The sequence below is a fragment of the Acomys minous genome, assembly GCF_964271855.1.
Source record: "Acomys minous genome assembly, chromosome: 2".
Taxonomy (NCBI): Eukaryota; Metazoa; Chordata; class Mammalia; order Rodentia; family Muridae; genus Acomys; species Acomys minous.
In genome coordinates, this window is record NC_140484.1 from 78045203 (window position 1) to 78063739 (window position 18537).

At 43.9% G+C, this 18537-nt stretch overlaps 2 protein-coding genes across 10 annotated transcripts in view; one reads left to right on the top strand and one right to left on the bottom strand.

Moving 5' to 3' along the window:
* The window catches only part of LOC311592599 (transmembrane protein 180-like), a 34456-nt gene extending 22002 nt beyond the window's left edge, over window positions 1–12454 (bottom strand). The window contains exons 1-4 of one of the 8 annotated variants that reach the window (XM_084773217.1): window positions 11262–11559; window positions 10641–10717; window positions 4781–4956; window positions 590–1312 (exon numbers count right to left, since the gene is read on the bottom strand). In XM_084773217.1, coding sequence (XP_084629343.1) covers window positions 590–1312; window positions 4781–4930 — 873 coding nt within the window. In that variant the 5' untranslated portion in view covers window positions 4931–4956; window positions 10641–10717; window positions 11262–11559. The other 7 variants (XM_084773223.1, XM_084773221.1, XM_084773220.1 and 4 more) reach the window with 7 other exon arrangements.
* CDR2 (cerebellar degeneration related protein 2) overlaps window positions 11938–18537 on the top strand; it is a 31345-nt gene continuing 24745 nt past the window's right edge. The window contains exon 1 of one of the 2 annotated variants that reach the window (XM_084773224.1): window positions 11938–12235. In XM_084773224.1, the coding sequence (XP_084629350.1) occupies window positions 12160–12235 (76 nt within the window). In that variant the 5' untranslated portion in view covers window positions 11938–12159. Of the gene's footprint in view, window positions 12236–12675; window positions 12697–18537 lie in introns of those variants that run through there. The other variant, XM_084773225.1, reaches the window with a different exon arrangement.

The following is an 18537-nucleotide window of genomic DNA, read 5'->3' on the forward strand; positions in this document are numbered from 1 at the left end:
TATACACATGCACACAATAGTGTAGGCATCAGGCTCCATACATTCAAAGCCAGCTTGGCCTACTAAGCAAGTTCCAGGCTAGCCAGTACCATACAGTGAGACCCTGTCTCAAAACAAACATACACACAATAAACAAATAAGCATAACTTTATTTTTGTTTTGGTTTGGTTTTTTTGTTTGTTTGTTTTTTTGAGACAGGGTTTCTCTGTGTTATCTTGTCTGTCCTGGACTCCAGCTTTGCAGACCAGGCTGGCCTCGAACTCACAGTGATCCACCTGCCTCTGCCTCCCAAGTGTTGGGATTAAAGGCCTGTACCACCACACCTGGCAATAAGCATAGCTTTAAAATCTGTATTTAACTATGCTGCTTCGTCCTCACTGAGCTTATCCCTTGCTTGCTTTTCATTTGCTTTCCCATTATTTCTATGGAATCCTATACAGAGACTGGGCTCTGACTATTACGGTTTCCTGGTAAACATGTGTCAATTAGTAACACTACTCATTTAGTCACAATTTCTTTTTATCTCCTCAGACAGCTAAGAGTTCATCTTCAGTCCCCCTAGGAAAGCCCTGAGAGAATCTTCACATACCTGAGGGCAGACGAAGCCAGCCCCATACATGATACTCCTTATGGAAGAAGAGACAGCCTCGATTGGAATGAGGCTATCTGCAAAGATCATCATGAAGTTACTCAAGAAGGACAAATGGAAGACTTGAAAAAAACTCATGACGAGAAAAAGGAAGAAGTTCCTCTGAGACAAGATTTGCCTCATCAGCAAGATGGCAGAGGTCCACACCAGCTCCTGTTCACTCTCGGAGAGGAGGCTTTCCTCTGGGTTTCTCTTAAATTCCAAACGTCTCATATGGAACATGCCGCCATAGAAGCTGGCAGCCGCCAGGGCGGCAATGACGACAGCGATGGCCTGAAAGTTGGGCAGGATTTCCATGTTGCGAGAGATGAGGCCACAGAAAAGGACGCTGGTGGAGCCCACCAGGGATGCCACCTGGTTCATTCTGGACAGCTGCAGCCTGCTCTCGTGCCTGGGGGACATCTCTGCAAACAAGCGACACTGGGCTTGCTGCACCCAGGCGAGGGTGCTGTCAAAGGCACACAGGGAGACGACCAGTTGGAGTCCACTAAGCCAGTCACCTTCTTGATAGTGTTTCCAAGGGAACCACGGGAGAAGGAAGGCCACTGTATGCAAAAGCGCTCCAAAAAGGGAACAGTGGTAATTTAGACAGCAGTCATACTGAGAGTTCATGCGAAAATACCCACTCAGGTCATTCAGAATGTTGCAGATCATTAAAATTACCTAGGGAGAAAAAAAATACACATAGGACTCTTTCATATAGTTGTTATTAGCATAGACTACTACATTCAAGATGACACTGACTCCTGAGGCTGAGTGCGGCGGCACAAGCCTATACTCTCAGCACGTGGGAGGCTGGAGGAAGATCACTGAGACATGACTGAGCTACACAGTAAACCAGAGAGCAGACAGGAGGAAGGAAAGAAAAGAAGGAAGGCAGGAAACAGGAAGGAAGAAATCCCTGATTTTTTTTTTTTTTTACCTATTTTTACTTATGAGACGTATCTAAAGCTGAAAAATCTGTTTCCAGAACTATTAATTAGCACCTATAATAGTGTCAGGCATGGTGATATACCCTTTTAATCTCAGAACTCAGGAAGCAGAGGCAGGTGGATCTCTGTGAGTTCAAGGCCAGCCTGGGGTACAGAGCAAGATCCAGAACAGCCAGTGCTGTACATTGAAACCCTGTCTCCAAAAAAAAAAAAAAAAAAAAAAAAAAAAAAAAGAGAGAGAGAAAGAAAAGGAAGAGAAAGATTAAGAATAATAATAAAGCAACTCAAAATCAACATGGTAAATATGTAGTTCTGTAATAAGCAACATCAGAAAGCCAAGGGAAAATGTAAAACCACGATAGCTATCCACCCACCTCATGTGTGATAAGTTACAGTATAATTTGTCAATATCATCAATCCTTTCAAGGTACAGCATATAGGCTGTGATATTTTATGTCAACTTGATATAAGTTGGAGTCATCTGAGAGGAGGTCACCTCAACTGAGAAAATGTCTTCATAAGATCAGGCTGTGGGCATGCTGGACGCTGCCATCCTGTGTCCTTCATGTTCCAGGCCCAGGCACCTCAGTTGCTGTTACCCATCAGAACAGGGCAGCTTTATAGAAAGCTTCTGATCCCAATTGGTCTAGCATTTCAGACTGTCTCACACAGGACTCCTATTAAGCCTGGAATTTCTCAACATTTAAAAAGTGGACCACAAATGCTATCCTTGGCTTGTTTAACCATTTTCCCCAATTTTATATGGGCCCCTTCAAAGATATTATTTGCCCTAAGTGTGCCTAAAGAAACCTTAAGAGAACAATGCCCCATTTCCCCTAAGAGGGGTTTCTGTTTGCTCCTTTGGCTACAGATACTTATTTTCATCGGGAGTTGGTTATAAGTTATTATTGGTCTTATACAGAGAGAAAACTAGGTTGGACTTAGGGATGTCTCTCTTTTCTCTTTCTTTTGTAGGTAAGAAAATAGGAACAGAAAAAAAAAAGAACGGGGGATATAGAAATATATAGGGATGATAGAACAAAAAGTAGATTATTGAATCTACTCCTCAACTTAAGACTGTAATTGTTACTCACAAATAAGGTTATTTTTAATTCATCTGTATAGAATTTCGTATATTGATGCAAAATACGGTTAATTTTGATACATTGGTATAGAACTCAAATTTAAGATTATTTTTCATGGGGCTGGAGAGATGGTTCAGCGGTTAAGAGCACTGACTGCTCTTCCAGAGGTCCTGAGTTCAATTCCCAGCAACCACATGGTGGCTCACAACCATCTATAATGTGATCTGGTGTGCATTGTATACATAATAAATAAATCTTTAAAAAAAAGATTATTCTTCACACATATTATATATATTCTACTCTAATAGGAGGTATTGTACCCATCCAACTCAATTATAATACAAGGTTTACTTCCAATACCTTGACAGTGGTAATGCAGGCTGTGTAAGATAATTGAGTAATATGAGCTAATTGTCAGTTGAGCAAATCATGGTCATGCCAATTACTAGTCTATTTTTATCACAAGAATATATATCCTACGTCTAACAGATAGATATGATTCTAAGGCAAAATAGGTTAGGTCTTCAAAAGCCCCAGAGACCTACAGAATATGGTATTTAAAGATGTTTTTATTACTCTAAAGATTCTTTGACAACAAGACTGTGTAACTCCTGGCAACACCCAGAATACCTCAAAGAAGATGATGAGCATCAAAGAATCTCCTTATGGAGATGGCTTCAAATGTGGCAAACCAGCCACTGGGCACAGACAGAATTCTACCTAAAAATGGGCAAGCTTGGATACAGAGAGAGTCGATGGACAAACTCTGCCAAGGCAGGGTAAGTAAGTCCTCAATAGTTCCTGCCTCTCAAATATGTCTGCCAGTTATATTGGGCCAGAAGGCTGAAGATGATGTTCCAACATTATAGAGAGTTTTGGGTCACTTCACAGGCAGTAAACTCTGTCATTTTTTCATTTTGGAAGCTACTAATGTGCACTTTTGGTTCACTCAGGTAATTAAGTTTTGGTCCTTCTCAAGTCTCTGATGGGGTTGAAGACCAGATAGTTTAGTCTTACAATTAAGCTTAGTTGGTTAGGGATTAAGATGTTTTTAGGTCTAGATAGATGTTTGAAGTTAATAGAGATGAGATATGATAGGTATGGGCTTTCATTCAGAATTTTAGACTCAGCAAGATAGGAAAGATGTTCACCTCAAGTTTGCCAAATAGGAATAGGCAAATCACTATGAATGTAACAGTTATATATTCTTGATTGTTTCAGTTACTCCTGCTGTATATAGTTTAATTTATTTATGTGTAATAATATAAATTTATATGTTAAAAAAAGAAATATAATAATAAAAAAAGAATTTTTTAAAAAAAAGACCAGGCTGCAGGCTGGGCTCAGTGATGCATGCCCAGGTGGGTCTCTGTGAGTTCAAGGCAGCCTGGTCTACAAAGGGAGTCCAGGACAATCAAGGTTACACAGAGAAACCCAATCTCAAAATACTAAAAAAAGAAAAAAAAACACTACCTACCCACGCACCCCCCCAAAAAGATCAGGCTGCAGGCAAGACTATAGAGCATTTTCTTAATTACTGATTGGTGTGGGAGGGTCTAGCACATGGGGACATCCCTGAGCAAATGGTCCTGTAAGAATGCAGGTTGAACAAGCCATGGGAGCTTGTGGGCTCCCGTGTGGGCAACCTTCTATGGCCTCTGCACTGGCTCCTGCTCCAGATTCCTGCCATGACTTCCTTCAGTGATGGACTGTGATGTGGAAGTGTGAGCCAAACCATTTCCTCCCTAACTTGTTTTTGGCTGCGGTGTTTTATCACAACAGTAGTAACCATAACTATCTCCTTTTCTTTCTTCCCTCTCTTCTCTCCCAACCCATTCCCTGTCCCTTTCTTCTTCTTTCCGCCCTCCCTCCCTCTCTTTCTTTTTGAGATAGGTTCCCTCTGTGTAGCCTGCACCAGCCTTGGATTCTTAGCAATCTTCTTGTCTCAGAGTAAGTACTGAGACTACAGGTTTGCATCACCACAGCACACACATTTTTTCTTGATAACACTTGCAAGTATGTAAAGAATGCACTCTTTGATAAATGACAGAAACATGCCACTGTAAGTAGGAAAGCTGTGTCCTCTACCTAAGGGAGCGAAAATTATCTCTCACCTGAGATTGATAGAAGGCCAGCTCTGAAATCTTGTATAGTTCCAAGAAAAGTTTCACATAGTAGAAACTGAAGAAAGAACTTAACATTTCAGTTCCAAGTGTAATCAGAGAGTATGCCCAGGCTGTGGATTTGATATTTAAAGGTGTCATTTTTCATACAGAGGCAGTTTTTCTCCCTGTGTGAGAAATAAAGTTAGAATTCATTATTTGCATATAGTAGTTGATGCGTAATAAAATTCCATTAACAATAGTAATTTTAGTTAGAGCCCCAAAACACAGATTTCTTTATCTACTTATTTATACTTATTCAACATTTTGGGATGTTACATGAGCCTCAATTTGCATAAAGTATGACTCTAATTATCTTTTCCTTTGTGTTTATGTGCTGGCACACAGAGACCATATGTCAGCAGTGAGTGTCTTCTATTGCCTCTCATCTTTTTAAAAGACAAGGTCTCTCGCTGAACCAGGATCTCACCTATTCAGCAAGACTAGTGACTGGAAAGACCCAGGCAACCATCTGTCTCTGCTTCCCCCGAGCTAGGGTTACAGGCTTCTCTTCTCTCACGTGGATGCTCAGGATTGAACTCAGGCCCTCAGGACTGTATAGCAGGCACTTTAAACAGCGAAGCCAGTCTCAACCTAAATGTTCACATTTCTTATAAACTATGAAGTGAGATTTCTGCAGGAGTTTGAACATGATTCTCTGGTGACCAAGGAGATATGTTTATTCATCAGCCTCCCTAGTTGAGAAGGAAGAACAGAAAATGAACAGTGAGGTGACAGCCTTTTGCTAAAGCCAGAGAGAAGGAAGAGAAGGTCCTTATCTGTGATAAGCTGCTCATTCCATAGCACACAGTCAAAGGGAAATAGTTACTTTTAACCTTCCCTTGATCGACTATGATCCAAAGGCCATATCTAAGAGGAATACAGAAATAATATAGTTTTGTTCTAACGTAGATGTCTCTCTTAAATAGAATCTATCACCTTACCTTCTGGTCTTTACAACTGGAAAATTGGGAAAGGTTAGCTAAGCAGTAAGGAGGTGTAAATTCGGTTTGTTTTTTCCCCCCAGACAGGTTCTCATATCCTCAAAGGCTGACCTTAAACTTGCCATGTAGCAGAGGCTTGCCCTGAACTCCTGCCTCCACCTCCCTGTGCTAAAGTTACAGGTGGACATCACCACACCCAGTTTGTGTGGGGACCAAGTCCAGAGTCTCATGTATGCTAGGAAAGCATATTGCCAACCAAGCTACCTCTCCAGCCCAGACTAACTTTTGAAAACTTGATTATTGGCCAGGCATGGTGACACATACCTGTAATCCCAGCACTCAGGGAGGCAGAGGCAGGCAGATCTCTATGAGTTCGAGGACAGGCTGGTCTACAAAGTGAGTCTAGAACAGCCAAGGCTACACAGAGAAACCCTGTCTCGAAGGAAAAAAAAAAACCTTGATTATTGGTTCTGTATTTAAGATAATGTAGTTCAGGTTGGCTTTCAACTCTGAATCTCCCTGCCTCAGCTTCCTGCATGCTAGAATTAGGGGGGTGTACTACTGCACCCCACTGATCTTCATTATCCTTGGCTCACTAGACACTTTCTCCAGCTTTCGCTAGACTACTGAATTGGGGAAGAGAGAAGCTTCCACATAATCTGGGGGCATTATTTGCTTGAATAGTTCTTGGGCTTCTGCTTTAACCACAGAGAGTCAGGAACAAAATTAGTCAGACAACTCAGGCTACCATGCCCAGTTTCTTAGGGAGAGGGAAGGTAAGATAGAACAGAACTCATATCACAGATGATCAAGTTATTGGTCCCTGAAACCACAAAGAAAACCAAAAATGAAAAAAACCAAAAAACAAAACTTAGGCGAGGCAATGCAGACCTGTAATCTCATCACTCTGTGGGGCTGGGGTAGGAGGTTCAAAGAAGTAAACTCAAGACCAGCCTAGATTATATGAAAGTCTGTGTCAACCTGACGTCCTCAATTACTGGCTCCCCATCTTTAACCTCTGGTAAGACCCAGGAATTAGTTTAATGGTAATGCATCGTAGAGTTCAACTGGGCATGCTAGTGCATACCTGTAGTCCTAGCACCCTGGAGGCTGAGACAGGAAGATTGTGAGCTTGGTGCCAGCCTGGATTAAACACTGAGACCTTGTCTCACAGATTAAAAAAAAAAGTTGTTAAGTCTATATGAAACACTATTAGTTAATAAATAATTTTCACTTTGCCTGGGGAATGTAGCTCATTGGTAGAGAGAGTGTCTTTACAGTATGAGGATGACCCTGGGCTACCTCCCCAGTACTGTAATAAAAGCACTGAAAATGTTTTATCCATGTGTGTATTTATATGTTTTCTTTTATTATGGGGCTGTTGTATGGAGCTGGTATGTGCACATGAGTTTAAGTGCCTGTGAGGCTACAGGCGTCAGATCAACCTGGAGCTAGAGTTAACCAATGAGTCATCTCTCCAGCTCCCTGTAGCAGTATTTTGTTTGGTTTTGTTGAGACAGGGTTTCTCTGTGTTATCTTGGCTGTAGTGAATTCGCTTTGTAGGCCAGGCTGACCTCGAACTCACAGATATCCATCTGCCTCTGCTTCCCAAGTGCTGGGATTAAAGGCATGTGCGCCACCACATCCAGCTGTAGTAGTAGTTTTTAAGTGAACATAAATTCTGCTTTAATGATAAAATGCAAATCTGTTTTGCATTTTATTGTTATATAGTTCTCAAGGCTTAAGAAGCCCAAGCACTACAGTATCACAAGGCCAAGCCAACAGTTTTGGCTTTAAAAGGTAACTCTCAAATCAGAAGAGCTGTAAGTACTGGTGAGGGCTTCTCCCTAGGGATTTGCTTTTAATGTAAGTTCAAATGAAGACTGAGGCTAGAGGTCACCTTGTTACTTAGTCAAAAACAAGCCAAGTTGGTAGAGCTCAAAGCCAAGATACAAACTTAGCCCACCAAAATCTGAGCATCCTCTTCTTTTATTTCAGGCTTTCTAGAATAAGAGGTTGTGCCTTTCTGAACGCTTCTATCATTAAGTCAGGGGGAGGCATTCACAGACTTTGATTTTTGCAAAGTATCATAAGCTCCTCAAGTTCAATTTCTTCTTTTTGAAGAATTTGAGTTAAATTCCCAGCCTATCTGAAGTGATTACAAAGTTTTCATAGCATTATGGAAAAACTCTGTCTGAACTCTTTACTTATATTCACTGAGGAAATAACGTCTTCCTTAATTCCCTCACAAAAAGACACAGCAATATTTTCCTTTCGATTGCTTTCATCCTAGTCAAGGTTTATTTCATTATCAAACTGAAAATCACTTCTCATCTTTTAAAAGCTGCTGTTACTGTCTAAAAATGATTTTTAAGCCCCTTTAAATGATTTTACTGTAAGACGCAGTGTTTCATCTTTACAGCCAAGAACAAAGGATTCCAGAAGCCAACCTGTCTTTACCACAAAGTGTTTTATAGAAAAGAAATTAAAAGCAGCAGAATGCAGTCATGATGAGGTTTGATGAATACACTATATACTGGTAAATTATTAAGTAAATTCCAAACCCCTCTGCTTAGCATCAACTTGCACAGTGATTCACTAACCAGCTTCTAGGCCAATTTTCACCACTGCGGATGCTATTTGTGATTGCCTCGTGGTGACCCTTGTAAGGCGGGGCTTTTAGCTTGCAAAGCTTTTCTCTTTTTTTCTTTTTTCTTTTTTTTTTTTTTTTTTTTGGTTTTCTGAGACAGGGTTTCCCTGTGTAGCCCTGGCTGTCCTGGACTCACTTTGTAGACCAGGCTGGCCTCGAACTCAAAGCAATCCGCCTGCCTCTGCCTCCCTAGTGCTGGGATTAAAGGCGTGCGCCACCACCGCCCGCTTCGCAAAGCTTTTCTCAATGTGCTTTTTGTTCAGGCTTTTGCAGCACACACACAAAAATGCTCTGTGAAAATAGCATCCCTAAAAATAAATCCATAAGCCAGGTGTGGTAGTGCACACCTTTAATCCCAGCACTCCGGAAGCAGAGGCAGGCAGATTGATGGAAGCCAACCTGGTCTACCAAGCAAGTCCAGGACAGCCAAGGCTACACAGAGAAACCCTGTGTCAAAAAAACCAAAACAACAACAACAAAAAATGAATCCATAAACCCACCTCAAAATGAATAAAGTCTACAGGGTTTGTTCCTTATTTCCTTTGAAAATTGTTAAAGAACATTCTAATACACCCCAAAACTCAAAACTGAGATGGGTTCGCCCTGGAGAAAACAGCGACCACCTTGTGCTGAGGTCAGATGAGTGAATCCAGGCCTCCAGCTTGCACACATCTGCAGGATTTTCTTTCTCCCTGCAGGGCTCTGTCTGGCTATGATAGTTGGTCCTACGCTGTCTCTTTATGACTGGACTGCTATACTGTCATGTCTGGAAGAGGCAGCTTTACGGCAGACCTGCTTTTCTGTTTTAAAAAATTTATCAGCGAAAAGTTGACCAGCGACACCTTGTCTTTTAGTGTACTTGTCCCAGAAGGGACTTGTGTTTTTCATTGTTGTTAATATTATACTTAGAGTGTTAGGGAGGTGTGAGGGTCACAGTATGCATGTGGAGGTCAGAGGACAACTTGTGGGAGGAGTCAGTTTTTGCCTTGCACCATGTGGGTTCCTGGCATCAAACTCAGCTTGTCCGGCCAGGAAGCAAACACCTTTGCCCGCTGAACTATCTGGCCTGCTCTCCTTTGGTCTGCTTCTGTCTTGTTCTTTGAGACTGGGTCTTGCTATGTTAGCACAGGCTGGTTGGCATCAAACTCACACCCCACTTGTCTCCATCTCCCAGGTGCTGAGGGTCCCACCGTCATCAGAGAATCTTACCGTGCTATTACTTTTATATTTTTAGTTGGCATTCCCCTATAAGAAAAACTGTTTCTCTCACTTATTTCACCATGGATTCAATATTAGCACTTTGCAATCTGTTACTAGTCCTACTTATTTAGATACTCATTGACTGGGACTGGGGCTCAGCACTTTTCCTTGCATGTGAGTGGTCCCTCAGTAGCACAGAAGGAAAGAAAAGAAAAAGGAAGGAAGGAAGGAAGGAAGGAAGGGGCAAAGAGAGAAGTGTATTATTTTGATGCCTTTGTTTACAATAAGTGTTTGAAATAACACAGCTTTACTGGGCACAGTTTCTTTGATTCTCAAAACTGTTGAGAAAAGAGGCCTCTGGTGTGCTAAAGGCTTCTTTGCTAGCACAAACTGTGGCTAGACTCCTAGACTTCTAACTCTAGGTCCTTGGTGCTTTCTAGTCTACTAAGGAGGCTTCCTTAAGAAATTAAGAGGAGCCGGGCGTGGTGGCGCACGCCTTTAATCCCAGCACTCAGGAGGCAGAGGCAGGCGGATCGCTGTGAGTTCGAGGCCAGCCTGGTCTACAAAGTGAGTCCAGGACAGCCAAGGCTACACAGAGAAACTCTGTCTCGGAAAAAAAAAAAAAAAGAAAAAGAAATGAAGAGGAAACCCTTTCCAGAACCACCTCACTGTAGAGACAGGGTGTGGTGGTGAGTGCCTTTTGTCCCAGCACTCTGGAGGCAGAGGCCAGCCTTGGGGCTGCACAGTGAGACCCTGTGCAAGCAACATAAACCTCACAATGGGGAGGCTTTCTTGTCCTTCACAAGACCAATTTTTTGTTTGTTTTTGTTTTTGAAGACAAGGTTTCTCTGTCTAGCCTTGGCTGTCCTGGACTCACTTTGCAGGGTAGGCTGGCCTCTGCTTCCCCAAGTGCTGGGATTACAGACATGTGTCCCCACGCTCAACTCAAAAAACCACTTTCCCAGGAGCAGGTGCATAACGTGACACTGATTTGAGCAAGGTGTATGATATAACCCACAAGAATGAGGAAGGGCTGGAGATGTATGCAGCTCAGGGGCTGAGTGATTGTCTGGCACGCACGAGACCCCCTTAGCACTGAAAAAAAGAAGAGAAAGAAAGAAAATCAGGGCAGTTTTCCTTAGTCCAAATTACACAAGATCTAATTCATTTATATAGAAAAACAAAAGTAACTCTGAGGATCTGTAACTTCTTCCTAGCAATTTCTCCTATTTTAAACCATAGTAATCTGGTACTTTTTTTTTTTTTTTTTTGGACAAGACAAACTTATAACTGCTTTCCATTTTAGTTCTGGTGACACTCCGGATGTGTGCGAAGGAGTTACTAACTTCAGGAGGTATCTAGCGACTCTCTACTGCCAAAGCTGGGCATTTTTACTCCTCTCCTCTTCTCTCCTCACTTGTTACAACTCTTCTTCTTTCCTCCATGGACGTTATCAGCTCTAACATCCTAAAGAGCTGCGCCGACCTTTCTCCTTTTTCCGTCTGAGAGGGACCCAAATATGCTAAAAGCTCATCAAGGCAAGAAACAGTAGTTACGTCTGCGTCAACAAGCGACACAACCCTGCTGGCTACCAAGTGCAACGCCTGCTCTCGGGTGTTTTATCTTGGGCTCTACGAACCTTTAAAGTACTCTATGCAAACCCGCTGTCAACTTTTTTCCAGGGGAGGCGTCTCCCACCCGCTAGTCCGGGCCTCCGAGGGTCAAGTGGGGCTGGCGACTGCCGTTTTAAGAGTTTCATGCCCTAGGAGGCGAGGGATCCGACATTCACGAGCAGCTTTAGCTCTACAATTCTCTCGGCCTTAACCTCGCGACCGACCCAGAGTCTCCCTCCGCACGCACATCACCGACGGTAAAGCCGAGGAGACTGGCCCGCTTCCGAAACCCTCGGGTGGGAAGATGGTGTCCCAGTGCCCAGAGGTATGAATCCTCCGCAGTTGGGTGCAAAACACCAGAGAGCGGGGGGGTGGGGGGGGTGGGTGGGGTTGGGGTGGAGGTGGGGATGGTGGCTCGCCGCAGCCACCTCCACACTCCGGAACCGGAGTGCGCTCACTAAGGAGGCGCGACGCACACCAAAGGGGAGGGGCAGTCGGCCGCACCCTCTCCGCCTTTACCCGCCTCCTTTGTTCCTTTCTGAGCCTTTATTGGCTGGTAGCCCTCGAACCCGCGCCCTTCTTTGAGAAACTATTGGCTGAAGTCGCTGTCCCTCTAGCGGCGGCCCATTCGCGATTGGTCAAGGCGCCGCTCCGGTTTGAATCGTCTCCCCGGCTTGGGAGGGTTCTGCCAAAGTGCCACGTTGGGCCGGGCAGCGGGTGTGAGGGAGCCGGCTCCGGGCGGCACCCGGGGCGCTCGCACTTGGGCGCCGGCCGTTGGGCGGCGGCGGGAGCTGCAGCGGGACCCGCGCGTCCCGCCCGAGGGCGGCTCTGGCTGAGGGCGGCGGGGCCGGGGGACAGCCCGGGGCAGCGGCCGAAACGGCAGGGCGGCGGCAGAGCCCGCTGCCCCCGGACGCCCCCGGCGACATGCTGGCAGATAACCTGGTGGAGGAGTTTGAGATGGAAGATGAGCCCTGGTACGACCACCGAGACCTCCAGCAAGGTGAGGGCGAGGTCGCCGGGGGTAGGGGTGGGGGTGGGGCCCCGGGGTGGGGTGGGGGCGGGTGGCAGATGTGGAAAGTGCTAGAAAGTTCCTTAGGTTGATGGTTTGGGGTACGCGGCCCCGGGCTCCTAGCGCTCACCTGGCTGAGGATCCGCCCATCCCGACCGCAGAGAACAAGCGCGCGGCCCACGGCCCTGCGGATGCGCAACATTGGCTGGGCTGATGCGCGGCGCTTTAAGAAGGCGCTTTCGGGGGCTGAGCGGATCCATCCCCTTTGTGGACCTCAGAGGTGGGCATGGAGTGAGCCAGCGTGCCCTGTTTTAGAAGGAAGCTGCTGACCCGGCTCCGGGTCCTACTGTCCTGCTCTCCCACTTGCGCCTTTTATGGTCCGCAGAGTCTGCAAGCCGCTGCAGGTGGTGGGGGGGCAGTACTGCTGTGCGGTACCCGCGCCATCACTCTGCGTGAGTAATTTTTAAAAAATATTTCTTTATTTTTGTTACCTGTTTCCCAGAAAGCAGAGTGGACCCCCTAAAGCCGAATATGGGAGCGAGTGTTTTTGATCCCACACACTTGGTATGAGAAGCCTGTAGACGCTGCTCAGATCTTAGCATCCCAATTGACCACTTAGTTGGGTGTCAAACTGTTTTGGTTTTATTACTTACGAATTGTTCATCGGGTGCCAAGTGGAATTATTCCAGGACAGTTCTATCCTTTTCTTTGCATTCGGGTTTTCAACTAAAAATTACCCTGCCTTGGCTTTCTTGCTTGCTGCATCTCCAGAGACAATCGCAAGAGTGCCCTCAGTCTGAAGCCGGTGGCCTGTTTTCTTGCGCATTCCTAGCAAGATTTTGCATCTGGGGACACTGATAGGCTCTTAACACCCTGGTAGGCTCCTTTAATTCTCCCAATAACGTCAATTGCTGCTATAGTTACCTCTGGCTGAGGTAGATACTGTTGGGGAAACTAGGTTTTTCACTGCAGACTCCAGAGCAAACATTCTGAACCACCACACAGTGTGATCTTAAGGAATTCTTTCAAGCATCCTATTTGGCTTTTCTATATAATTACTTCCACTCTAGACTTGTAGTGAAAATTATTATCTTTTTGAGTTGGCTATTAAACACACTGCTGCTTGTTCACAATTCCACCGAATTTGACAGGGGAAAAAGTGGGCTTGAATGAGCCATATTAAGAAAAGAAAAAGAAAACAAGTATGTCTTTGGAGAGGTGTAATTTGGGTTTGTTTGTTTGTTTTTGTGGGGGAGGGGGTTCTACTTTGGTCTGTCTTGATTCCTTAATGTGCAGCCCAAATGGATCCCTGTACTAATGTAATTATAGCTACCTACCTAGCAGTTACAGTGCCAATTTGCCATCACATTTCTCCATGTCCAGAAGACAAATTTGTTATACATTTAGCCTATTTCAGTTTTGCCCCATAAGGATTGATGACCTACTTTGATACTTCAGGACTAAAGCAACCACTGTACCGTTGCAACATTTTACTGTATTAAGGCAGTTCATATAATCCAAGGAAGAGGTTTTTCTTTGACATATTTAAGAAGCATCCAAAATCTTCAAGGACAGGCTGGTCTCCCATACCTAAGACCATATGTAACTCTAGAAACTTGATTTAATATTTGTTGGCCTGGCAGAAGCTCTCCTTCATCCATGTCCTAGTCCACCCGGCAGCCAACCCCCTTCTCTAGGAGGTTATCAGGAACAAGCAGCTGTGATATCTCAGCCTACAGAGAGGTAAACAAAACATGTTAGGGGCTATGTGTGGAATTCTTAACTTCTCATCGGAATGAAATTGTCATGTCTTCAAGTCTAACAAACCCTAACCTCTGAACTGCTTTGCTGTCTATTTCTATTTGGAATTTCTTCTATACTTTCCATAGTTTTTTGCATCTGTTAACCCCGTGGACTTTGCCATAGCTTTTATATCATAAACAGCACATAAATTACAAATGAAGATGTGAAATCCTAACTTTTAGCTTGTCATTTCACCCCTGAAAGAATGATGGCTGCTCTTTTGAGCATCTTTTCCCCAGTTTTGCAAACTTGGATATTAAACGTTTTTGTGTATATGGTGTGCTGGGATTGATCCCAGGGCCTCAGTCTATGCTAGGCAAGCAGTGTACCACTGAGCCATCCTAGAGCTAAACTTTGAGAAGAGATTACAACTCTATCTATCTCTGTCTCGGGGAAGGGGGGCAGGCGGAGGTTCTGAGACAGGGTCTCTCTCTGTAGCCTTGGCTGTCTTGGACTCACTTTGTAGACCAGGCTGGCCTCAAACTCACATCAATCTGCCTGCCTCTGCCTCCCGTGTGCTGGAATTAAAGGTGTGCACCACCACGCCTGGCTACAACTGTTTCTCAAGAACACATTGTTTTCTCTGTACTAGGTATTAATGTAGGCAATGGTACCATTGTCCCAGCCAGCTGCCTTTTAGGGAGACACGTCTTCTACTCACTGGGGTGCTGTTCATGAATCCCCTCTGTAGAGACATCTCTAGAGACCCTCAGCATTTGCTGCTAAGTAGTTTGGGAGCAGCTCTTTCTTTCTCTTTGTGTAGTAGATTAAGGAGCTCTAATCCGATTTTATCATGTGTTCTTGGTCATCCTCATTATTAACTTAGGCAGATTTGTATTGAATAGATGGCCTAAAACATTTTACAAAACTTGAGACTTGTTTAAGATAGGGTCTTAATCTGTAGCCCAAGCTGACTTTGAACTCAGGCAGTCCTAACCTCAGTATCTTAGTAAGGGTATCAGTTGCTGTGATGAAATGGCACAAGCAAAAACAAGTTGAGTCGGAAGGGTGTTTTTGGCTTACACTTTGACAGCATAGCCCATTACTGAAGGAATTCAGGGCAGGAACTCAAGCAGGGTTGAACCTGGAGGCAGAAGCTGAGGCCACAGAGGGGTGCTGCTTACTGGCTTGCTCAGCCTGCTTTCTTATAGAACCCAGCACCACCAGCCCAGGGCTGGCCCCACCCACAACAGGCTGGGCCCTCCCACACCTATCGCTAATTAAGAAAATGCCCTACAGGCTTGTGTATAGGAAGTATTTTCTCAATTTTGGCTTTCTCTTCTCTGATGACTATACCTTGGGTCAAATTGACATAAAACTAACAAGAACACTCAACCATAGAGCCTAGCCTTTTTATTGGGGGGTGGAGGGGCACATATAGAGTGTATGTGGGCGTCACTTCTCTCATTCCACCATGTGTGTCTTGGCAGTTGAACTCGGGTTATCAGTCTTAACGGCCAGTGCTCTTACCCACTAAACCATTCTACCAGTTCTTTACTTGGTGTGTAACCCAGGCCAACCTCAAACTCAAAGCAACCTTCCTACCTCAGCCTGCTGAGTGGAGACATTACATGCCTCAGGGTATTCTTACTGTGTGGGAAAGGAGGAGCGTGCCATCTGTCTGCATGTGTGGAGGTCATAGAAGAGCGTTGTGGAGGCAGATCTCTACTGCCTTATATGACTTCCTAGGATCAGACTCTGATCCCTAGCCTGGGAAGGCAAAACCTTTGCCCTCTAAGCAAAATTTTATTTTTAGTTATTTTATTTTCTGTGTATGTTTGCCTGCATGTATGTATGTGTACCAGAAGATGATGTCTGATTCCTTGGAATTGGAGTTACAGGCAGTTGTGAGCTGCCATGTGGGTGCTGGGAACTGAACCTAGGTTCTCTGCAAAAGCAGTAAGTGCACTTAACCTCTGAGCTATCTCTCCAGCTCCATGGCCTGCTTTATAAAACAACATTTAAAAAAAATTCCAGCAGAGCACAGTGGGAGAAGTGGTAGTACACACCTTTCCAGGTGGATCTCTGAGTTCAAGGCTAGCCAAGGCTATATAGTGAGACTGTCCGTTTTTTTTTTTAATTCATTTTCTAAAGCATTAGGACTATTACACTTTTTTATTTAGTAATCTAGTAATGGATGCCATTATCTACGTAGACAAACTGTGTCAACGTTTGTCAGGGCCATCCTTTCTATTCAGTTGAAAATAGTGAGAGCATTCTAACCTGAGTCATCAATGATCTCGTGCTCGTATCTTGTTCCATGTCAGGCTGCGCGGAAGCAGAAACGCTTTGCTGAGGACCTTTGTTAGAGGACGGAGTTGGCACACTAAGGGTACTGACAGTGATCTCTGGGCACAGCCTTTTCTGGGACAGCGGGAGCCTTCTATGTCGGTAATAATGGCTCTTGCTTTGAAATGTGCCCTCAGGAACACGGTGGGAAGGCTTCAAAGACTGGTTTTTCCTTTAGACCAGCTGCCATTGCATTCTCAGTTGTGGGGCTATGCAACCTTTAGAATAAGGATTTGGTTTGTAGGCGTATAGATGACCCAGTGAAGTAGTAGTTTAAAGGAATACTGAAATTCCTTTGCAAGATGAGTACAGCTTTCTAAATTTCAGGATGAGCTAATTTCCAAGTTCCTGATGTGCACTTAATTGCTGAATCATTGTTTAGAGGGTCATTAAAACTGACACCATCATTTTTTATGTTAATGTTAAGGTGTGTGTTGTGTGTGTTCTCAATTATAGTAATGTTGGCAACAGACATCGAACAGGAACGTCACCAGATGACGCATTTGACTTTGTAATAGGAAAAGCTTACAGCCTTGGTGTTATTGAATTACTGCTGCAGACTACAACTAATAGAATGCTGTCCTCAGCTTTATTGTTAGTTCATGTTTAAGAAACAAGTAAAATGAAAAGACTGTAGTAAATTCTGTAAGAGAGATTTAAAAAAAAAAAAATCAGTCAGCTACATTGCTAATGTCTTTGCCCAAGTCAGAGCTGAGTGAGTAACTATTTAAAGTTAGCAGCATACACTGAGGAAGTAGAGCATAGTAGGGGTCAGGTTGTAATGAACTAATGCCCTTACTTTTCCTGTATGTAGTCTTGCCTTTGATCCCTGGCATTGAAAGAAACAACAACAACAACAATAACAACTTGCCAGGACTGATGGATGGAAGAGTAACAAACACCTAGAACACAGATACATTGTAAACATATGATATTTATAGTGACTGCCTAAGAAAAGATGATGGAAATCTTTATTGTAATAGCAAGACAAGCAGGTGCTCAAAGCCTTGGAACTATATGATTTCCTTCCTTTGTACCTTAATTAAAAAATAAAATTAATAAGCCAAGTGCAGTGGCACACACCTGTAATCCCAGCACTCAAGAAAGCAGAGGCAGGTGGATCTCTGAGTTCGGGGCCAGCCTGGTCTACAAAATGAGTCCAAGACAGCCAAGTCTACAAAAAAAAACCATGTCTCAAAAACCAAAAACCAAAAAATTAAATTAAAGGGCATTCAGCATTTTCCTGTTCCCTCCACCAATTACTTAGAAACACTCCTTGGGCTTCCTGCCAGCTTTTGGCTCTTTTTGGTTGTGAAGGCCAGATGCTACATGACAGGAAATGACATGTTTTAAGGACTAAAACAGTCCGTTGTCTTTACACTAACAGATGAAGTAATGTCCTACTATACAGTGTGACCTCTTGGGTGTGTTCTTGTTGTTACGCTTTGACTTGCTAGAATTCTAAACATTCCATGAAATATTCAAACAACTGAAGCTTTAGGTTACTGACTCTGCTGGGGACTCTGTTTAACTGCAACTAAGGACTGAGGTAAAGATGAGTCTCAAATTCTTGTTTATTTGCTGTTGGCTGCTAATGGGAAAGAAAAGCGAGGTTATAGTTGACGTGTGCAGTAGCAGGAAACGTGCTCCTGCTTTTGCTAACAGGATAAGCAGTTAATTCATACGAGGAACTCAAGTCTTGATTCTGAAGAAGTCTCACTCAGTGTTTTAGTCAGTTTACTTGGCTTAGTTTGTTTTTGTTTTTTTCTTAATTGGTGAGAATTGGCCTCTATTTTGTGAGAATTGGTTTTTATTTTGTATTTTTTATATTTTCCATTATGTGTATTCATTGTGTACTGGTGCTGTGTGATGTACAAACATTCTCATATCAGTCAGTATATAATGCATGACAAGAGTATTCCCTCCTAGCTCCTGTCCACACTTTCCTCCTCCCAGGCCCTATTGGTCCCTTTTGCACCCCTAGACAGTTTTGCTTACTACACACACACACACACACACACACACACACACACACACACACACCTGACTTTATCTGTGTCAGCTCAGGTGTTAATTACTAGTTTCTGACCTGTCTCAGTGAGGTGTTGCCAATTTGCAGCAGGCCAGTGGAAAGACAGGCAATAGGAGATGCTGATGGTTTAATGCTGCGTCCTTATTGGGGTGGTTTTGGTTTTGTTGTT